Source organism: Triturus cristatus, chromosome 4_1 (genome assembly GCF_964204655.1).
Source record: "Triturus cristatus chromosome 4_1, aTriCri1.1, whole genome shotgun sequence".
Classification (NCBI taxonomy): Eukaryota; Metazoa; Chordata; class Amphibia; order Caudata; family Salamandridae; genus Triturus; species Triturus cristatus.
The window spans coordinates 306,007,533-306,030,813 of record NC_140585.1 but is presented as its reverse complement, the minus strand read 5'-3'; the positions used below and the strand labels follow the sequence as shown (position 1 = coordinate 306,030,813).

The window sequence follows — 23,281 nt, the reverse complement described above, 5'->3', positions numbered from 1 at the left end:
TATCACTCATTTGAGTCATTGCTCTCTTCTTCTATCATCCCTCCCATCCCCACAACCACAGAGGGAATTTCATCACCTACAAAGATGGCGACGTCACCCACCCCATCATCCAACCCCGCAGCTGGGAGAACAGCAAGTTTGACTTTGACAACGTTCTCACAGCTATGATGGCGCTCTTCACTGTCTCTACGTTTGAGGGCTGGCCTGAGTAAGTACAGCGCGCTGCATGCCCAGTACACGTGAATTCCATCATAGGTGGCGGATGCACACAGTCAGCAGACAGCTGTTTGGATGAGAGCTCCAGATGAGATTAGTAGGTCTGCATTTACAGAAGCAATTGAGAAATGAAAACGAGAGCCGACTGTAATCGCCTCCCTCCAAGTATCCTTCGTATACAAAGTCTGACAGTCCAGTATGTCTTTCATTTCGATTGCATGTTCAGATGTTAAACAAAAGAGGGAGTTTGGTTCACAGAACATACTACATCTTAAGCCACATACAGCACACACCTCTGCCCAAGATTGGTCATTTTATCCAGTATACAAAAGAGAATGTCTTTAAAAAAAAACTGTTTCACTATGGTGTTTGACCACATGGAGGAAATATGATAAAAAAATTAGAAAGGAAAAAAAATCCTTTATACTTTTTATTACATGTATGTATCCTGTGGTGAAAAGTCCTGCAAACTAGTTCAGTGCTTAATTTGTAAAAATAAAAAAGTAAAAAGTGCCAGGGCCCTTCGTCACAAGGCCACTCCTGCTTGCACTGCCCATCGACGCTGTCAATTCAGCCAATTACAGTAACACCAAAACTACTAACCATCACGTGTGACAATTCTGACTATTATAGCCCCCCAAACCTATGGGAATGGCTTTGGCGGCAGGCATTAGTCATTTTAATACACATTGAATTAGTGAACAACTGTTTCCCAATTAGACAAACAGCGTCACCATGTATCAGACTAGCATACGTGCCGGTGTTGGCATTTAAGTGTCGGTGCCGAGCACCGGAAACCGCCGGCTCAAATTAAGCACTAAGCTGCATATGCTTTGCACTAAATCCAGTTGCGGTACTTAGGTTTTTGCATATTGGTCCATTTCTCCCTAGTGGAAATAGCGAGACAAATTAGAGAAATTACATAAAATAGCATCCAAAAGCAATACAAATAAGTAAATGCCAATAACCTATCACTATAATCAACATAGAGGTGTGGCTAAATTATAATCTGCGCAGAACCAATATCAAAGTAGCAATCAAAATTTATGGTTTTGCTCTAGGGAACAAAAGGAAACGGCCACCCACGTACCAGTAATCCTATGTGACTTGAAAGTCCACATTGGATAAACACTAAACACAATATTGTTCCCGAGCAAGTTGACAGATTAAATGTTCCAAGTCATATCACATCAATTTAGTCAGTCCCAAAAAAAAAAAAATCTTTCAGAATTCCAGTATTTCTTAAGTTATAAACTTCTTTATTACCTTGTAATCACATCTGTCGATATATAGATCACCACTTCTTGATGATGAGAAATAAACGGCATCACCAAATGTAGCCAATAGCCAACACGTGTTTAGTCTCGGGATAGATCACCTGATGACTTCCTTAGGGCTACAACAAAAGATATAAACACGTATTCAGAAAATATACAGCCCATTCAATAAGCTAAGCCACCAATCAAAATTAAGTTCTTTTTTAAAAGAAAGGAAGGCATATATATATATAAGGGCTGTAAGGTGAGCAAGATATCTAGAAAAGCCAGAAGAATTAGATCACCACAATTTCACCCAGTGATTTACTACTAAAATATGTGATACGAAAAAAAAGGAAAAGAAAGAACCTGCACCAAAAAGCAGCAGATTTACGTAGTCACAGAGAAAGGATTTAAATCCACATGAGAGCAGGTGTGCCACATAAGTAATTCCCATTGGGAATTAACGGTTCATTTGATCATTGGCACTCTCCTAGTCTGAATAGTATCAGAGAGTATAAAAACACCACTCACCAAGCGAGATATCAATAGCTAAATACACCACATTCCAGGTAAAACCTGTGTGTGGTCCCAACTATCAGTAATCTAGAGGAAGAGAAGCAAAAGATAATTAACCTTTTATTAATAGACCCAAATGCGCATACTATCATCTGTCCTTCCTATAAGCATTTTATGCCGGTGGCGCTCATTTGAAACAATGGACCATAATCCCTCAGTTCTAAGTGAATAATGTTTGAAAGAAAGTAGGGAATATTTACCTAAACTCATATATAAGTTTCGTTTCAGCTATATAGTATGTCCTTCAGTCTTCTAATAGGTTGTAAAGTTAAAATCTAAGTAAAAAGACAACAAATATAAGAAGAAACAGGAGCACAATTAAACAAGCTCCAAGATCATTAATTCTTCAGGATACATTACAATGATTGAAGTCATGACGATTCCATATCGTAATTATCAGACCAAAGCAATTATCTCAGATCACTCATTCCTAAGCGTCTGAGTAAAGCACATCTGTATCTTTAGATAAATATACAGAGATTATCCAAAGTTAAGATTGTTATTGAGATGATATTTTATAAGAATTACCTCAGTCGGACGATCAGTCTTGTCCAGACAGTTAAAATAGAATTCTAAAATGCACTGAGGATATATAAATTATAACTCCTCAGAAAATATATTGAACAAAATTATTGCCCTATATCCGGTCTATATTTTCTCATTACTATTCATGATTTTAGTGTCGCTCTAAACAGTAAAAAATATAGCAATCGGGACAACATTTAGGGCCTCATGTAGGTAAATAAATTTTACCGTTTCTTAAATACCGAGCCGTACCGAATCGGTAAAGTAGAATCGGTAAGTCATATGTAGGTAAAAATTCGGTAACAGTTACCGATTCGGTAACATTCGGTAATCACGAATCGGAATTCACCGACTCGGTAAATACCGAGGTGGTATTTACCGAATCGGTAAATACCGAGGTGGTATTTACCGAATCGGTAAATACCGAGGTGGTGTTTACCGAATCTGAAAATACCGAGGATACTACCACCTTCCCTTCACTAAGAAGCTAACATTATCATTATGCTAATAGAAGGTATCTTAGGCTTGAATAGGGGACCCCATACCTCAAAGATCAGCTCAGGGAAATCACATCACAGGAGCATCAGGAGTCGTCTCGCAGGAAGGCTCGTCTTCGGTCTGAATCATACACATGATGTCTGTGATATTAAAAGCACCAACTTTCAGGTATTTGCAGCTGCGCGTGTGTCATGGCTAAACAGTGGGTCGATCAACCTAGAGTGGAAAACATGCATTGTGTAATATTCCAGACTGTTTGTCACACCATGTACAGACCAAGGTCGCTGCGCAGAGCTTGGGATGGAACAACAGATTGCTCTCGTGTGAAGCAAGTCTCGAGTCAGCAGTTTATTTAAGAAATAACATGTAAACGCAGTGTCGTGTGCAACGACCAAAAGATGGCTTTCTAACATGTAACGTGGTTATGCTAACTTAACAATGTATGTACGTATTCAGGGAGAACTCACTACACGCCCCCTTGATCGAAGCACTATTCAATAGGCAAGAAAAGAGAGAACGCAGAGTTCAGTTTCGTCAGAGCAGAACAAGGCGTGACCAATGCTGCGCCAAAGTCCGAAACTACAAAAAATAGCAGCATAGAATTCTAACAAAGAAATGCAAGTATCTAAAAAAACTCAAAACGACCATCAGGAAGAGAAAAATGAGAAATTGAAGAAATAAATGTTGCGCCAGGGTGCTGTCCAGTGGCACAGGCGCAATGGACGACAGTCCAGTTAATCCATGAATGTATAGGCAGCATATGTGGCCACTGCTTCCAACAAAAAATCGTTTGCAGGGCCACTGAAAGTCTCAGCCATCCAATTTAGTAAAGAAAAGGAACATACGTGTTCTCCAACCATCGGAGCCTCTAGCACAATCAGAGGGCACCCGGAATGTTCCTCCAAATAGCTCATAGCCAAGAAGTCGTTGGCGGCCGCTGAGATGTCCCAATTACCCAGGATACCATGCGCCGCACCACAGGCCATGATCCGGACACCAGAACAGGCCAACTCGTGAGACACTAAGGGCCTCATCAGTCGATCGAAATCCGGCACCGGAGACACCATGTTGGTCAAGCACAAATCCAGAGGCCATTCAAAGGGACAATCCAGGCAGTGAAATACAGGTTGTACGCAGGTGAAGTAGGAATACCTGAAGGATAATCCATAAGCCAGGCTCAAAGTCGCCAATGGCAAAGTACCATAAAAGTCAAGCATCCTATCACGAAGAAGATGCAGACGGGACAGGTGCTCGTGTGGCACAGAAGGAGCAGCCATTCCGGAGTATACAAAGGAAAAGCAGCACACCTGCCACTAGCGCCAGAAGCAGCGGGACACCTCCAAAGATGCTCGAGAAAAGTGAATGAAGAAATGCCGGAATCACACCAAAAATAGTTGGGAAAGAGGTCACGAGACCCGAGCCCACAAGTTTAAAAAAATGAGCCAGGCCGGTCGTGGACGAGGCATTGAATATAGTATGGATCAAAGAGCCGAAATGCAGGGGGAGGTCAGTATTCAGAAGCGCCTGTACCTCAGTGCGCGAATTAGCAACGTGAAGGACAAATGTTTCACGAGAGGAAGTCAAAGGCACCTCTTTTTGGGACAATAGCGCTCTTATTCTGCACAACTTGTTGAACTCTGCTTTCAAGGTTGGAATCGAAGGCCAGATGGAAACAACCAGCCGGCCATGCGGGGGTGGAAAAAGAACATTATTGCAGCAGACAACTTTCTGTCTGTAGATGCGTTCCTCCCGTCGCCAAACCCTCAGTCCTGCTGCCCGTAGACGTAGGCGCCTTGCAACGACATACATAGCGGCCATGTTGTCCACGCTGTTGCATTTTGGGATTGCTTATATGCACTGTTGATGGTTACCACCTGCTTTCAATCCGTGTTAATTACCGACTCTTATTTACCGATTTTCTTGGATTTCTTAATTACCGAGTGCTCCTACATGTCATTTTAATTTTTACCACTTCATATTTACCACTTCATATTTACCGATTCGTTAAGTATGTATTCGGTAAATCTGATTCGGTATTTTAGAATTCGGTAAATTTGATTCGGTATTTACCGCCTCATATTTACCGAAAAGTCGTTTTTGGACTCCTACATCTCACTTGTCTGAATACCGGTCGGTAACGGCATATTTACCGAAAATCGGCCGTTACCGACCGGTATTTGGCTACCTACATGAGGCCCTTAAAGAGCATACTCCTATGGTAATAATCATATAGAGCATTTATCAAAATGTAATCTATGCCCTGATAAGCATAAGTAGTCAGTAATTGTACAGATCCTATATCCTAACACATTCTGTGTCCCGATAAGACCAAAATCATTACTTACAAGTTATTACCACTTGCTAGTACACACGCTACATTCAGTTCTAACGATGTATTACTTTATTCAAAGGTCCTCGCATTATCTAACTATTCTTACCTAATCAGGGAGAGTACTCCCGCCATCATCTTTGTCCCGTAGATAAGTGCAACCGGGCATGTTAAAATCTCACATTTATATATTGAGCGGAATCCCGCTTAAGCTTTGCATAGTTAATGAAAGCGGACTATAAAAAGGTACTTCCGGGAAAAGAGTAGCCGCCATATTAAGATGGTTAGTTCTAGTAATTCTGGTAATCACTTGTAAGTAATGATTTTGGTCTTATCGGAAACCCACCGGCTATGCAGCGTTCTCCTGACCGCCGCAACAGCAGTCTGGCCGTAGGACTGCCAAACTTGTAATCGGGTCCTAAGTGCAAGGCTCAGGGTAAAAAATACTGCTGGTCAAGAATAAGCAACTACTGGATGAAGGTTTAGCACTGGATATATGATTTAATTAGTAGCGAGGAATTGTTGAATATAAAGCTTGTGCTCATTTTGAATATTGTTTAATGTGTGGCAAAGTAGATGACCAGTGGGGCTACAGGGCTACTTGAAAAAATCACTTTCCATATGTCTTAAGTTAAATGGGAATACGTCTGAAAAGTGCGCTATCTTTGTACAAAGACGCTGGCATTTTGCAGCAACGGAAGACCAAATTAATCATTAGGAGTAGCTAAATTATGCGACAAAGAAATACTAATTATGTAGCATTTTTATGTCTCTATTTTAACGTACAATGACACATAATTGAAACCCACACTATATACAGTGGGATACTTTATGATAAAGAAAATATAAACATCCAGCCTATTCTATTCAAAATGTTGCTCACCAACCATTAATTATTTTATCTTGTATGGAACCACACATCCTTTATCTACCACTCTCCTTTTAACTTTCAACAGTAATACAGTTGATAAAAATGTACCCTCTGTTCGCAGGAGAGGAATATTAAAATAACAGCCTTGCAGAACAACACGGACAATAGCAGACATGTACCATATAATTGCTGCTTTGAGAAGAGTACCTAAAACGCAAGATAAATTTGCACAAATGTAAAAACATTTTCTTACAAGTAGGAGTCATTCCTTTAGGCCAGTGTAAATTACATTTGAATTTTGAATGGTTACTACTCGTTGTCAAAATGGTCACATCTTTGGTAAATTTATATTACCTTAATACCGTAATCAATAGTTTAAGTTACCACTAAATTTACAAACCATTCCAACCCATGTGACATTTTCAGTAAGTTTGTGTCCGCTTGAACTATGTAAACTAGTTGACAAAGGCCCCATAATTCCTTATCCTAAGTGTTAATAAGTCCAAGGACAATGCTTTTGGTATTCACGCAAGGCTACACCATATATTTAATTCACTTATTTTCAGGTGTTTAGTCATAAGGCACTTACATAATTACTCACATTTGATTTTAGACTCTTGTTTTCATACAGCAGAGTATAAACAGCTTTGCAAATCATATTGTTATCCCATTAGGACAAATTCCATTTGCCAGTCTCAGTATCCAAGTTTTGTCCATACATGTGAATAGACTGTAAAAATTGATGCAAGTAACTTTTGAAAACACCAGCTTGGCTATGCTAGTCTTGACCAAATCTAGCCACACCCATAGAAGTCCATCCATCCGCAAGCAATACCAGGGTATGGCTAGAAGGTCTGGACCACCAGTCTGTCCTGTACCCACATCAAACTCTCATGAGAAAGCTGAAATCAAGAAAAACTCAAGTGCTTTCAGGTTAGAAAGATACATTTTTCTATTCCTACATCACTGGGTGAGGAGGTCACTGGCCCACGCAATTCTCCTGCTAAACTTCTCTAGCTCTGTGCAGTAGTACACACAGCTGTTTTTTGGAACAGGACCATATTACTGTCTGATAGATGTACCCCATCTCTTGTAATCAAATGCACTATCGCTCAAATGACCCAGCCGTAACGCGTAATTTTCATGTGTGTACACTTGCAGTGCCTTCTATTACTTGGTGAGCACCCTAAAACCCTGCTGATCCCCCATTAGCAGTACAGGCTATCTTTGCGTAGCCAGACCCGCCAGCGGCCCACAAAGCAGCTCTGGACAGCACCAGGCGATCTATCTTCAAGATACCTGGTATTACCAGTTGCAGCGGTTCTGCAAATGCACGGTAGTGTTTTCTTTTGTATGCATCATAGCATGTCACCTCACATAAAACCATGCCTTGTCCTAAGGGTGGGTCTTGCAGTGTCATAACCAGCACCCAACTCTTCTTTGTCTTCTGCCCTTCATGTCATTGGAAACACCAAGTTAGCAAACCTATGAGGTTACTAACCTGAGTGTCAAGACTCTGTCATGCCTTATTGAAGGCTTCCAAAGCCCTAGATATTTAGTATTCCTGTACGTCTCTCTGTGCTCACTGTGCCCCTTGTGTTGGGTGAGTGATCACCTGTGCACCCATTGAAGACGTACAACATCCAGCTACCCTGTGTGCCCACCGCTTGGGCACCACATTTAGTTTTTTTAGTAAGATGTGATAATGATGACGTTTTCCCCAACATGGAAAAATTGGTAAAAACAGCGCCGTCAGACCCTGGCTAATAAAGAGGAGTAGGGCCGGAGAAATGAAAGCCCCTCCGCCCCAAATTGCGATTTTGTGTCTTAATCCGTGTGAGTCAACAGCCCTCCTCAAAGTTGTGGTACCCTTCCTAAGGAGCTCCACTTGATGCCGTAATTGTAAGTTGGAAGGACATATGACTGAACTAAACTACAGGAACGTTTGTGGGGTTGAGCTTTGCTCCTGCCCACAGGAGGCATGCAACTCATGGGCTGTGTTATGGCTTTCCTGTCAGATCTACAAATCTATGGCATCTACTCATTTGCTCACTAGTCCCAAAATTAAGTTCTGATGGAATGATGTGAGACCAAAATGGCATTTGTGACCCCCATGTGTTAACAGGGCCTAAACTACTCTGTACCATATAGAAAATGAAGACGTGCCCTACTGTACCATGTAGGAAGCGTGTGGCACAACAAACGGATATCCTTGGGATAACATATGAACTATTGAGTTCGTTTTGCTTTCTGCTTGCTAATTCCAGGACTTGACTATTATCATTAACCAGACTGAAAAGGCTGATTTGATTACAGGTTGTCACTTGCCCTAAGCGTTCCCACACTAGCTAGGAAAACTGGTTGAGCCTCTTGCTTAGCCTGAAAAAGAAATAATGAAGCCTTTGGCACAGTCTGGTTCGTCAAGTTACAGATATAGACAAAGGACTCACAAAACACCTTGTATATATGCTTAAGAAATCTGTAGAATTTGCGTCAACCACAGGGTTTGGTAAAAGCTCAAAAAGCACGTCCCTGAGACCAAGTTGACTTTCAAACCAACTGGAAACACAGTCTTCTACTTTGTGAGCAGCAAACACAATGGTACTCATTTGAATGGACCTTGGGAGGACCCACCATAATACGCACCGGTGACAATGGGGTCAACACAGATCAATGGATTCTATGCTTAGAACCATTGAGCTGTCTGCCCTGGCCAAACCTTCTTTCAGCCACATGAGAATAAACCAACTACATGCTACCTTGTTTCCTATGGCTAATAATTATACCAATGGTTTGTGGACCCATATGCTACAGCGCAATTCCAGTTGCATAGATGTCGGTTGCCCGCGATCTTCCTACAGTCCATTATTAGTGACTAAATCTTATATTGCACTTAGTTAAAAGCAAATGATACGGGCAGTGACTTGTCAAAGACTACTAGTTCTAAACATCCTCAGGCATGCCATTTGGTTCCCTACCCTTTTTAGTTTACTTACTAGCCCCGTATACTCTTACCCCAATCCCACGTACCACTGAATTGCATGTCTGCTCCCAACTCATATGGCACGGAGCCAACAACAAATACGCCAAGTAAATAATAATTTGTACAGAAAAGAACTTTGTAAAAATTGAACAGGTCCTTAAGTAGACAGTAGATGAAGGTGACCGTGAAACCCCATCCCTTATCCTGCAGACACAGACTTTAATCATTAGGTCGCAATTACCAGCCCTTCTTCGAAACATCCATTCATTAGAGCTAAAGTATCTTCTTCCTGGTATTTGCCATATCTTGGCTACATATGCAGAAAGCTTTACATGCTAAGTAAACACAGCAAGCTCATATGGTGAGATGCATAAACTCCTGTCTCGCAATAACTGCATTACCACCAGCCCTGCTAATGCCACTGCGACGCCTTTTTAGGTCTGACTTCAGCCTACATACTAATTGTCTTAACTACAGCATTTGATTGGGAAGAAAATGTGTGTTTACGCTTAAAAAGAGTGCTTGTATTATATTGAATGCCTTGCTGGAAAGCTTATTCTCAATACAGTAGGATTCAATTGGTTATGGAGACATGCCAATGCTGTCATTTGTCAAATGCCAAAGGTCTTACCTGAAATGTTATGACACGGCAGTATGCATGGCTTATTTATGGTGAAAAGCATATGTTAAAGTCAATAGGCCTGACACTATTGACCGTTACACAGGATGTATTACATGGAATCTCACAGATTACGGCAGTAGGCGAGACGTTTGGTGTTGGTAACAATATCTGACAAATCATCGGGATACAAGATAGTAATGTGAGAATGCATGTTAGGTTCACCTAGGAAAAAGTGTACATTGATTTGCCAACTGTAATTTTGCTCAGATTTTTAATTTTATGACCATATGTAAATGGTTGCTTTGTGGGAAAGCCTGTGTTCAGTACAGTAGGCTCAAGCTGGATATGGTGACAGGCCAATGATAAAGGCTATAGGCCTCATTGATTCATGGGGAAAAGTTAAGTCACATGCCCTAGGTCTGATCTATTTATAATAAAAGGTTACAACAAAGGAGTAGGCCTGACTTATTTTTTTGTGTGAAAAGCATGTGTTAAATTTAATAGACCCATAATGGTGTATTAATATTACATTACATGTGTTAAAGCCTAGAGGGAGGTATTTTGATATATGGAATCTTAAAGATTACTGTAATATAAGCAAGGGATTTTGTGTTGCTTTCTTCCTATGGTAAACACTAAGGGTAGACGATTTCACTGCGATTATGCTTGTTAAGCCTTTTAGGAGGCGTTATACATTTTTTGTGACCAATGTCATTAGAAAATATTTGTCATATTTTGATTGTATGCCTGATGGCTGCATTGTGAAAAAGTTTATGCTCAGTACCATAGGCCTGAGTCGATTTTGGTGACAAGCCAGTGATAAAGAGTATAAGGCTGATTTATTTATTGTGAAAATGTTTTTGGATGTCATAGATCTGATCTGGTTATTACAAAAGAATACGACAAAGGAAGTAATGCTCATTTATTGTGAAAAGCATATATTACAGCAAACAGGTGATTGTTTTTATACTGTGGTACAGCCCGCACAAGAGTTACATGTAATCTCACAGATTACCATGGGAGACAATGGTTTTAGTTTTGGATTCCTCCTTTGAAAAACCCTTATGGTATGTTATTAGCACTGCGAGAATCCCTGTAGGGTTCTAAACGTCTTTGACAACTGAAATTTTCTACACAATTGTAAATTATGCATGTATGTCCAATGGTTGCCTCAAGGCAAAGATTATGCGCACTACTGCAGGCCTGCGTTGGTTAGGGCAACAAGCTAATGATAAAGAGAGCAGACCTGATTGGTCAATTGGAAAATGTTATGTCAGATGCCGCACAACTGTATTGTTTATTGCAAAAAGCTATGACAAAGGCAATAAGGCTGCCTTATTTATAGTGAAGAGCAAGGTAAAAACAATACCCCTTTATGGATATACTGGTATTACACTGCGGTAAAACCCATAGACGGCAATTTTGTTACATGGATTTTGATAGGTAACTGAAGTAGGCCCGCTCACTTCCACTCTTGACAATCTATAGGGTTAGAAAATTTGTATTTGAGAAACCTTACTGGGCCTCTTAGGAGGGGTTACATATTGTTTTAACAACTATAATTTTATAAATGTTGTTAATTTAATGCGTAATATTTAGTGGTGTGTGTATTAGAGTAGTTTTAAGATCAGGCCTGACAGCTTTAGCTGTCTTCCAGGCTCTTGTAATTTAAAAAAAATCATAAAAAGCATGCATACGCATACATACATAGAGGGACTGTGGGTCAGCCGTCCTCAGCTAGTGGTCTCTGTATGAGTCAATGACATTTTGTGTCCAGCCATGATTGCGTATAGCAATGGGTTAGCCCACTTCAGCCATTGGCTATTTTTCCATCTCAGACTTTTGCCAGGTAACAAGTGCACAACCACCTGAAATTGAGTGTGCTTGTGCTCCAGCCACTTTCTCCTTTCATAGGTTTCCTTTTTTTCTTTCTTTCTCTGCACAGCTCCACATACAATGAAACTGGGCTGCTCATTTACGGCTCATTTCATCTGCAGTCCATAGCATCCCAAGCGGCCACTGCTACTAAACCGGTCATCCATCTTGAAATGTATGGTGTATAGCATTTCACTTTTTTACCATTCCAAGATAACTGCTCACATCAGCCATCTTGGATTGGTAAAGCAATTAATCACTACACACCAGTTTTTCCCAAATTGTGGGTCATGACCCACTAGTGGGCCGCAGCCGAGTTTTGGTGAGTCGCAAAGTTCGAGCAAAAAATGGAGATGCCTTTAATTCTGTCTATCTTTCACAGTTCGTGTTTCAAAGACAGAGGTCAAATGACAAGCTTTAGGTCTCATGATAAATTGCTGCTTATAGGATTGTTTTTTACTTTTCTTTCTCTGACTGCAAAGCAGTGGATTTTTATATGTGATAATCTTGCTGGAGTACAGGAAGTGTGTTTTTTTGCAACACACAACAGAATGTAGATACCTGTAAATGAACTGTATTCGTTCAGCAGTTAGAAAAAGCACAAATGAAGCAAATTTTTTTGTTGAAATTCTGAAGTGTGCTAGAAACAGAGATCTGAATAGGAAAAAATCCAGACACTTTACTTGGTGATGCACAAATAATACATTTTTACAGAAACCCGATTTCCACACATTTTCATTTGTGAACATTACCACACAATGCTTTTATTACATTAAAAAATTACCCCATCTCATTTAAATGAAAGTTAGGTGGGTCACGACAGTTTGTAGTTCTAAAAAGTTTGGGATCCACTGCTATACAATATAATTCCAAGATTACTGCTCACTTCTATATTTAATTTTTTACTTGATTTTATTTTCAAGCATGTGCCAGCCACACTTATATTGAAGCATTTTTCTTTTTCCTATCTTTATTTGTTTTATTTATGATGAATAAGCTTACTTATTGTGGACGGGTGCGTGGATAAATGTAAGAATGAGTCAGTGGGATGATGAATGGATACATGAGTCCAGGGGTGAGTGACAGGATGCATGAATGCGAAGGTGTTGAGTACCGAAACTAGCCAGTAACTTAAGAAGCACTTTCAATTATAAGTCAGGCCTATTGCATTGCCCATGTTTGTTTTATGTTGACTCACTGAATGGTGGAAAATGAAGATTAAGCTGTCCTGCCTCACAGTAAATGAATTACAAATTAAATTAATGACAAATACTTTAGGGAGCTGCAGTGATTCGATTGATTGCATATCCCCTTATAAGTTAAGATTAGGACATGCCGGGTTCCTTTGCCCAAATATGGGCTACTATTTGTATGCTGTATATCAAGCTGACTATATATGGCTCCATTATCTGTTCAAGGTTAGCTTCTTCCTCTTTTTAGGTCTCGCCTGGCGTAGGCTGCGTGCATGTGCAGTCTCCCTGGCGAGATTTAGTGTTAACAGGGTATTTTCTGTAATGGGCTTTAAGCCCCGCCCCTCTGTTCCATTGGTTGGCGTCACCGTTTATTCTAAACGGTGGCCAGCCATTGGAACAGAGGTGTCAATGACGTTTTTGCTTGGCTTTTCAAGCCGTCCCATTTGGACGGACTCGCTTGCTTTGCGTTGGTCGCAAAAGGTTTCTTATCTTTATGGGGCCAAACACAGGGCCCCATAAAGACAAGAAACCTTTTGTCAGAAGCCGAGCAAGTACGTCATGGCGAGCGCTTGTGCGATGTGAGCATGCGCAGAGCCTTTCGGTCCTAGCTTCGCCTCTTGTTTTATTCTCCTTTCAAGGGGTTTAATTCAGCTTCCTAAATTGTTATTTTGAAACACCAGAGATAGATTTTTTTACACCACTTGTCTTTCGTTTTCATTAGCTGGTGTTTATATTTCCCTGCATGGGAAACGAACATAGATGCATGGTTTAACTGCTGCACAACATTCACCATGCATGACACTTGCAATCTCTCTTAGGTTATCCAACACAAGCCAAATGGGGAGACATTTAGTTTCCATAGTTTGATCTGACTTACTAACGTCATGTTGACAGTCCGCGCAACACAGTACGATTTTCTCACACTATTGTAATGTGGCCACTCTATTTTTCAGTACAGATTTTGTCATGGACGTAGCCCATAATGTACGTTTTTGAGCGTCTCTGTAACGTGGCAGACAGCTCGACAGCCAAGCACCCAGGTGCGGCGCTCTGGAAGAAGCCGAAATTAGCAATGGCACCATCAGGGCCACTTCTCCATGGACTCAATGAAGTGATGCGTTTCAAAGGGATTCATCAACCTTCGAATCAGTTTGTTTGAGCTACAAAAAATGTGTACACACACACAAACACACACACACACACCCCCACCCACACTTTGGCTGTACTATTCTGCAACATACATGCAAATCACCTTTTAATGATTGGAACAAGAACTTGTTTTATATAGTGCTTCATTCCACCCATATGTCGTTGCTAAGAGCTGTAAGTCGCCGAACTATTGTACTGATTTAAAGGTTCTCCTCAATGGTAGGCCTCACCGCGTGTCCGTGGCAAGCTGTTAACTTGACAGCTACCGCCATGGCTTCTAATACAGTGCACGTAACCTCAGCTCTATCTCTCTAAATCAGTCCGCTTTTGTTGGTCATAACAATTTTTCACTGTTTTCCATTGCTGGACATTTGCTATTGTAGATCGTTGATGGGGCACACTGTGCCTCCGTTATCAGAGACTAGTTTATGCCTGTTTTGATTCATTCACAGTTCTGGTCCAATTGTGTCTGCTAATTGGTCTGTGAATGCAGTGCATTATGATATTGGAAGTTTTTTTTTTTTTTTTTCTCTTTTTTTACGATCTTTAAAGTACACAATGATCCACCGAGGAAGCCTGGGTACAGCGAATGTCAGAACAAACACTGATATAAGATGGGCCTTCACTGTACTGACCTGCATTTGTGCACCTTAACACTTCAGCCTAAGAATTGGATATTCTACAGGAAAAAAGACAGCCTTGGTAAAAAATCTGAATTTTGTACTATTCCTCGGTTTAGAAAAGTCATTTAATATGCAAAATGTTCCCTGGTGAAGCTTGTTTTCAGTGTGAAATGTGTTATTCTGATAGCACAATCATGGGTCCGACACTAGAATGCTGGGAGAGCTGACCCATCCACAGTCACTGCGCTGCACAATAACGAAAGCAATCCACAGTGCTCGTGACGTCATGCTGCTCAGGTTGCAGTACGCGCGCGACAATAGAGGACAGACTCGTACTTCACGCACGGAAGGCAGCACAAGTATGAAATGTGGGTGTGCAAGTTAAAGACTTGTTAAGGATGCCCTGCTCCCCAGCTTTCATTCATGCGTTAGTAATGATACATAGGTCTTCATACATAAATGTGTCCCCTCTACAGGTGCAATACTTATTTATATTGCACACCAAACGACTTATGCCGCCACCACCTAAAGTTTCCACCACAGACACAAAACCCTTTGTACTTACATTTTCTCTCTGCTGTTTTCAAACCCTATTATCCATGACATCATTGCATATTCGAAATATGCCGCAATTCATGTTTTAAAAAAATTGTATTAATTAGAGTCCAACAATATCATGTGTTGTGCGTATTTGTAAACACACACTTTGTACTTATAGTCGTTGCTAATGAGAAGCAAGGCTGGCAGTAAGAGGCTCACTTACTGTCAGCCTTGCTTTTCGTAAACAATGACTATAAGTACAAAATGTGTGTTTACGCACCCCTTGCAGGTTTTCAAAACATATAAATAAAAGGCATTGTTAATTACAATGCCAACATCTCAAACTCTTGGAAATGCGAGACCTATTGCAATGCAATAGGTCTCGCATTTACGCGAGTTTAAGCTATTGGCATTGTAAATGATAATGCCTTTTATTTATGTTTTAAAAAGGAAAACAAAAATAAAAGGCATGGTTATTTGCAATGTCAATAGCTCAAACTCGCGTAAATGCGAGACCTAATGCATTGCAAATGCTTGTTGCTATTGCCTTCGAGACACTTTTCATACACTTGGGCGGGCTAAACTGCGGGGCACGCCCAATACAGACTGCTGAAATATGCTGTAGATTAGCTGTATTAAAGCTACACTACCAACAAGCAGATGGAGTCTTTAATGTCCTGTACCACTAGAGCCACTTGATCGTCCCTGCCCTGGAAATGTTGCTGGGAGATAGGTGCCACCGCTAACACAGAAAATGAACAATACTTCTGGCAATATTACATTTTACATTTTATCCTGCCAGTAAACCCCCGCACATATTGGGCTCAGAGGCCAGGTGAATGTAATCTAGGCCTAAAAAGAGTGAAGGAGGACGGAGTAGCACATTCTCACTAAGAGTAACTGCCTTAATGGTCATATGTTTTTTTAGCTAGCCTGTTGATCTCGCTGAGGAAACTCTGCAGTAAGGGATCCCTAGTCTGACTCTTCTCACCAGCAGAGAGATCTCTTCGAGGACTGTTAGTTCAGCTGACGCCGTCCTGTAAAGAGAAGACACTTGTACGTTCAATGTCCCTCAAACCTTCGCCCTCGTGTGAAACCTGAGTTGATTCCTCTATTTAAAATGATAAGTGGGCTGTCTATGGGTATCCTACTGCTCACAGTATGGTTTTTCCTAGCACCTCTAAGCACTGTACGGGAGGCCCCCATGTAATGTTGTTGACTTTAGTGGCCTAGACCAGATTAGCTCTCTAGCTGCAGAATGCAGATGTCAGAACTCAGGAATTACCCATGTTGCCTGATTTGGAGTATCTACACTCCTGCCATCATACTGGTAGGGTTGGGTGGATTGTGTGCTACCTATATGTCTACGTTCATCCCTGCAGAAGGGTTTGTAGATACCCAAACCAAGCACAGGCGTCTAGATGCATTTATGGGAACAACCCTGATTGTCTGATACGCTGTATAGCAGCGCTGGCAGACAAGCTACCTGGGTGGGTTTCGCAAAATGTTCCTCTTTAACTGACTGTCACTTCATACCCACCCTAAAATCAGATTTTGCAGATAATCCAAGCCATGGACATGAACGGAGTAATACATATTTTGGGTCAATCAGAAAAGTGTCCCCGCAAAGACTAATGGCCATCTGCTTCCAGACAGGCCACCAGGTTAAATTGCAGCGTGTCCCCGACAGCCACTGGCAGACAGACTTCATCACACCAAGGCGGTATTGACTTTTACACATAAAGCAAGAAATAATTGATAACCTACACAGCATCATGACTGGTCGCAATTGAATGGTCTGTTTCAAAAGGCTACTAACAATTGTAAGTTCACTGTGTAAGTCGTTATAGGGCAAGGCTAGAGCCAGCCAGTTCTGATGATGTGTAAAAATGTATTTGTCAAGTTGCAATGAAGCATTTAAACCGTCGCAGGCCCCCTCCGATGACTAAATGTGGTGCCTACTCTTGATCAAATTACGGGTACATAATCCATATATTTTCTATTATATACCCCCTCCTCTGCCCATTGCATTATATATATGTTCATGTATTTGAGTGCACATATTCATTTATAAACATGCTTGTTACATTTAGTGCTGATTGCACATGTATAACATAACATTTGCTTTATAATAGCACATCAATTATTCATTATTTTATTTAGGAGTTGTTGTAGAACGCTCTCTCACTCTAAATGGAGTATCTTGGTTTTGAGAGAAGCGACAGCACAGAGTTGGAAATAGGAGTTCATGTTAAAAAGCCAGTTTTTTAAGGTCTTCCAGAAATGGAACAGCACTGGTGAAGAGATGTCAACAGGAATAGAATTCCAGATAATGGCTCCCAAAACCATGAAGGAATCTCCGCCCCACTTCTTGTGTTTGTAATGGGTAGCAGAGAAGCTTGGTCTAGAAGCCAATCTTAAATTGTGAGAGGTTGTATATTTATAGTTTTTTTTTTGGTGTAAGCAGGTGGAATTCCGTTAGTGTAGATCTTATACCTAATGAATGAGGTTTTAACGATTATAAGTTCCCCTTTGGGTAACCAATTAATTTGCTTAAGGTGGAAAGCCACTGATGCCAACGTTTTTAGGCCATAGATGGACCTGGATAGAGCATGTTTGGTTCTTATCCAGGTGGATTGTTGTAAAAGGTATCCCAAATAGGCTGAAATGGCATAGATAAGGTGCGATTTGACAAACACATTGACAGCTTTCATTTTATGAGAAAAGGTAAAGAAAGGAAAAATATGTCGTAAAGAGTGACATGGAGATTTGATTTAGGTCCGTGTCTAACTAAAAGCTAAGGAATCCCAATTCCAATTGGGGTGGCAGGTTATGGATTTAGAGGTAGTACGTTTTGAAAAGTTTGCTTTCGTTCAGGTATGATGTCAGAAATATTAGTAAGAATGGTAAGGCGAGCATTAGCTGAAATTATTCCTTCCTATTTCAGATTGAGGAGGGTCTGCATGTCATCAGCGTATACCTAGGTAGTAATATTTAGTCTGCATAGCAGTCTACCTAGTGGTTGGGTGTAAATATTAAAAAAACAAATTGAGATAGGGAAGAGCATTGTGTAACTCCACACTGCACTGAGGCAGCAGCTGTTCTGAAGTGGTAGAAGAACAATTGTTACTTACCTGTAAACAGGTGGTTCTCCAGTATTGGTGTCTTTCATAGATTCACATGCTTGAATATTCCCCGTCGTCGGAGTGGGAGTCCCACGGTAAATAAAATAGCAATATATATAGCAAAATATATACATAAATAATCACATAATTAGCGTTATACAGGTGTAAAAACACCCATAGTGTACCTATATGAGAAACTCCATAGGAATACAATGGAGAGAAACAAAAGACTTTTGTAGTCTATCTCTGTCATTATGTAAGTCCGAACTCCAGCCAATCAGGCGTCAGCCCCTCTCTAGAACCTTCTCCTCAGAGCCTCTCACCTCAGATTTTCGTAGCACAAGAGTGACTGTAGAGTGTATGAGGAGAAGAGAGCCTCTGAAGGGAGGAGGGAGGGTCGCATGTGAATCTATGAAAGACACCAATACTGGAGAACCACCTGTTTACAGGTAAGTAACAATTGTTCTTCTCCAGTATTAGGGTGTCTTTCATAGATTCACATGCTTGAATATAGAATAGCTAGCAGTAACAATCACCATTGTTTCCATGCCAAAATAGATTCAAAAATATAAAGATAATCAATCTTCTTATGCATAAAAACAGTATTGAACAACTGTAACATTGTAAATGCATAATATAAATGGAAACAATATGGAGGAGGGAGGAAGAGGCTCACCTTACTTAAAAAGATTGCGCAGCACTGCCTGTCCCACTGCAGCATCCTCCTCGCTTAAAGTTGCCAAGCAGTAGTGCTTAGTAAACGTGTGTCTGGTCGACCACGTAGCTGCTCTGCAGATGTGTTGCAAAGATACTCCAGCAAATAAGGCAGTAGATGATGATACTGCCCTAGTGGAGTGTGCCCTTACTGGAGACTGCAGAGGTTTATTTGCCCTTTGGTGGCAGAAGACAATAGCTGCCGAGATCCAGCGTGCAATCGTTGGTTTAGTAACCTGACGTCCTTTATGACAGCGTCCATATGCTATAAAAAGTTGATCGGATTTTCGGAACGAAGCTGTCTTACTGATGTAGAACTTTAGACATCGCTTCACGTCCAAAGAATGCAATCTTTGCTCTGCAGGTGTCTGAGGATTGGCAAAAAAGGTCTTTAATATTACTGGCTCATTAATATGAAAGTCAGTAGGCACCTTGGGTAGAAATGATGGATTGGTGCGTAACACTACAGCATCCGGTTTGAACTGCAGGAAAGGAGGTTTGATGGTAAAAGCATGAATGTCACTGACACGACGTGAAGACGTTAGTGCCAGAAGTAGGGCTACTTTCCAAGTTAGATATTTTAGGTCGGCCTTGTGAATGGGCTCGAACGGAGGTCTCATCAATTGCGCTAACACAACGTTGAGGTGCCACAACGGAGGAGGACGCCGAACTGGCGGAAATTTTCGGAATAAGCCTTTAAAGAATTGGCGGATTATTCTTGAGGAACAAAGGGAACTTGATCCATCTTGCCGGAATCGGGAAATAGCTGCTAGAAAAACCCGTAAGGTTGCATGAGACAGTCCAGAACTAGCTAGGTGCAAGAAGAATGGTAGCAATTGCTCTGCCGTGGAATGTATCGGATGGACTCCGTTAGCAGCACACCAGTGGCAGAATCTTTTCCATTTGAACTTGTACGTCCTGACTGTAGAGGGTGCTCTTGCTTGGGCCAAAATATCCCTACAATCCTGCGGGATGTCTAGGTGGGCGAACTCATGGTGTTCAGGTTCCAGGCCGATAAGCTCAGTGAGGAGGGATTTGGATGACAAATTCTCCCTTCGCTCATTGTGAGCAGATCCGTCCGATGTTGCAGGAGGATTGGTTGGCATTGGGACAGCAGGAGCAGTTCTGAGAACCACGCTTGTCGTGGCCAGCGCGGGGCTATTAGAATCAGGTGGCAAGGTTGTCTCCTCATCTTCCAAAGAACCCGAGGTATGAGGGGTATTGGAGGAAAGGCGTACGCAAATAGATTGCACCAGTTTATCAAAAGGGCATTCCCCTGCGACTCCTTGTGGGGATGCCAGCTTGCGTAATTTCGGCATTTCCGGTTCTTTGGCGTAGCAAAGAGATCCAGTTGCGGACGACCCCATAGTTGGAATATCCTCTCTAGAGTGGGTTGGTGTAACTCCCACTCGTGGGTCCACGAGGAGGACCTGCTCAGGGAATCCGCTGGGACATTGGATACTCCTGGTAGATGTACTGCCGTAATCATGATATGATGACTGAGAGACCAGTCCCAAATTCTTTGAGCTAACCTGGAGAGACTTGGGGATTTTGTTCCGCCCTGTTTGTTCACATAGTGCATACAGGTTGTGTTGTCTGTCTGTATTAGCACTGACTCTCCTTGGAGCAAAGGTAGAAATGATTTTAGAGCCAGAAAAATCGCCATCAGCTCCAACTTGTTGATGTGCCAAGATCTTTGATGTGTTGACCATCTTCCCTTCACAGAGAGATCCTCCAAATGTGCGCCCCATCCCTCCAATGAGGCGTCTGTCGTGATTGTCCTGTCCGGCGGCACCGACAGAAATGACATGCCTTCCGTCAAGTTGGCTGGAATTGTCCACCATGCGAGTGCTGACTTCATTTGATCTGTGACACATATCATGTCGTGGAAAGATCCCGTTACCTGACGCCACTGAGCATCCAGAGCTTCCTGGATAGGACGTGTCCTCAGTCGGCAATGAGGGATCAAGGCAATGGATGATGACGCCATTCCCAGAAACGATTTTAACAGTCTCACAGAAACTGACTCTTTTGATCTGATCAGAGACACCAGTCGCAGCATCTTTTGTAAACGCTCCTGGGAGAGAAACGCCTTTGCTGATACAGTTTCCAGAGTTGCTCCCAGAAAATCTCTTTGTTGGTACGGATGAAGTTGGGATTTTTCTGCATTTACGGACAGACCTAATGAGCGAAACACGTCCTGGCACAGAAGAGTGTGTTGTCGCAGGTGAGTGCTTGACTGAGATTTCAGGAGAAAATCGTCCAGGTATGGAAATGTTTGCACTCCCTGGAGTCGCAAAAACGCTATTACTGGAGCTAGTACCTTCGTGAACACTCGAGGGGCCGAGCGCAGGCCAAATGGTAACACTTTGAATTGGTAATCGTGTTGACCCACTCGAAAACGCAGGAACTTCCGATGCCGCTGTAATATAGGGATATGAAAATAGGCATCCTGGAGATCTATCGTTGCCAGAAAATCTTCCTGCAAGAGTAAGCGCAAGATGTCTACTAGCGTCATCATACGGAAGGATTGGCTCTTTATATATTTGTTTAGTGCCCTTAGATCGAGGATGGGCCTCCACTCTCCGTTTTTCTTTGTGATCAGAAAGAACCGGGAATAAAAACCTTTTCCCTTTTGAGACACTGGCACCAATTCTATAGCTCCTTTTTGCCTTAAAAGTCGAACTTGATGCAACAGTTCTTTCATGTGAGCTGGTGGCGGTCCGGAGGGTGGTGTGGGAGGAGGGAATTTGGTGAATTCTAAGGCGTGTCCCTTTTTTACAATGTCCAAAACCCAACGGTCCCTTGAGATGGAGGACCATTGGGAAAAGAACAGAGAGATTCGACCTCCAACCTTGTCCGTCTGGTAAGAGTCACTGTCTCTTTGACGCGGTTCCTCTGTATGAGGATTTTCCTCTATATGACTTGGAGGTTTGCTGTCGTGATGCTTGCTGTTGCTGGCCATAAGAGTAACGGTTGGATCCTTGATTGTAAGGTTTGTATTGTTTATTGTCCCTTCGAAAACTTGAGGAGGTGCCGCGTCCGCGTGCACCACGAAAATTGCTCCTTTGAAATTGAAGGTTTCCTAACGATCTAGCTGTCTCAGTATCCTTCTTTATGGACTGTAGAGCTTCATCGACGTGGCTTCCAAATAACGCCTCGCCGTCATACGCCATGTTAAGGATCATGGACTGTACCTCCTGACGAAAGGATGTCGATCTTAACCATCCTTGCCTACGCAGAACAGCCGCTCCGGCAAGCTGACGGAACCCCATGCAGGCGATGTCTACTGCACAATCGATTATTTCCGCCGATGCCGCTTCTCCCTCTTGGAGCAACTTCATTGCCTCCACCTTAGATGGCTCTGGCAACTCCTGAACCACATCCGAAATATCAGCCCATACTTGTCTGTCATATCGTCCCAAGATGGCCAAGGCATTAGCTGCTCTAACCACAGTAGAGGCCATAGAAGAGAATTTACGCCCTATGGCATCCATCCGACGTCCGTCACGATCCGGAGGTGTGGTGATAGTAGATGCAGGATTTTTCGCCTTACGTTGCGCTGCCTGCGTAACGACTGACTCAGGTTTAGCCTGACCCGTGAGGCATGCTGGGGTTCCTATTGGTGCCTTATATTTCTTTTCTAATCGAGGCACCTGTGCTGGCAAGGTATTCGGTGTCTGCATTAATTTCTTGCCTTCTTCCCAAATAAACTCCACAATGGGAATAGCATGCGTCTGTTTATAAGGTTGATTCTTGAAATCATAAAGGAAGCAATCTTCCTCTCTGCGCTCCGTTGTTAGTTTAAAACGGTGTGCTGCCCTTTCCATCAGTTGGTGAAAATTGGCTATGTCCACTGGAGGTGAATCCCCTGTTACTATCTGTGAGGGGGATGGTGTTTGTGCCTGGTAATTGTCCCACTCCGCCATATCATCGTCATTGTCATCCACATCCCCATCATCATCTGGGATTTCACCCTCTTCTGTGTCCTGAGGGCCTTCCTCTACAGGCTCATAGTGAGGTAACAACCTTTCTGGAACCTGTCTTGGAGGTGCAGACGGCATCTGAGGAACCGGATTTACAATAGGTACCGGTGGAATATTTGCCGGAATCACCGGGGCTGACGGAACCTCTGAACGTTGAGGGGATAGAGGGAACCGTTGGTTGTAGTCGTCCAACATGC

General features: G+C 42.1%; 1 protein-coding gene across 1 annotated transcript in view; it reads left to right on the top strand.

Annotated features, from left to right (window-relative positions):
* The window catches only part of CACNA1C (calcium voltage-gated channel subunit alpha1 C), a 2,189,932-nt gene that overhangs the window by 1,597,379 nt on the left and 569,272 nt on the right, over window positions 1–23,281 (top strand). The window contains exon 26 of the mRNA XM_085652198.1: window positions 62–208. Within this exon, the coding sequence (XP_085508324.1) occupies window positions 62–208 (147 nt within the window). The remainder of the gene's footprint in view (window positions 1–61; window positions 209–23,281) is intronic.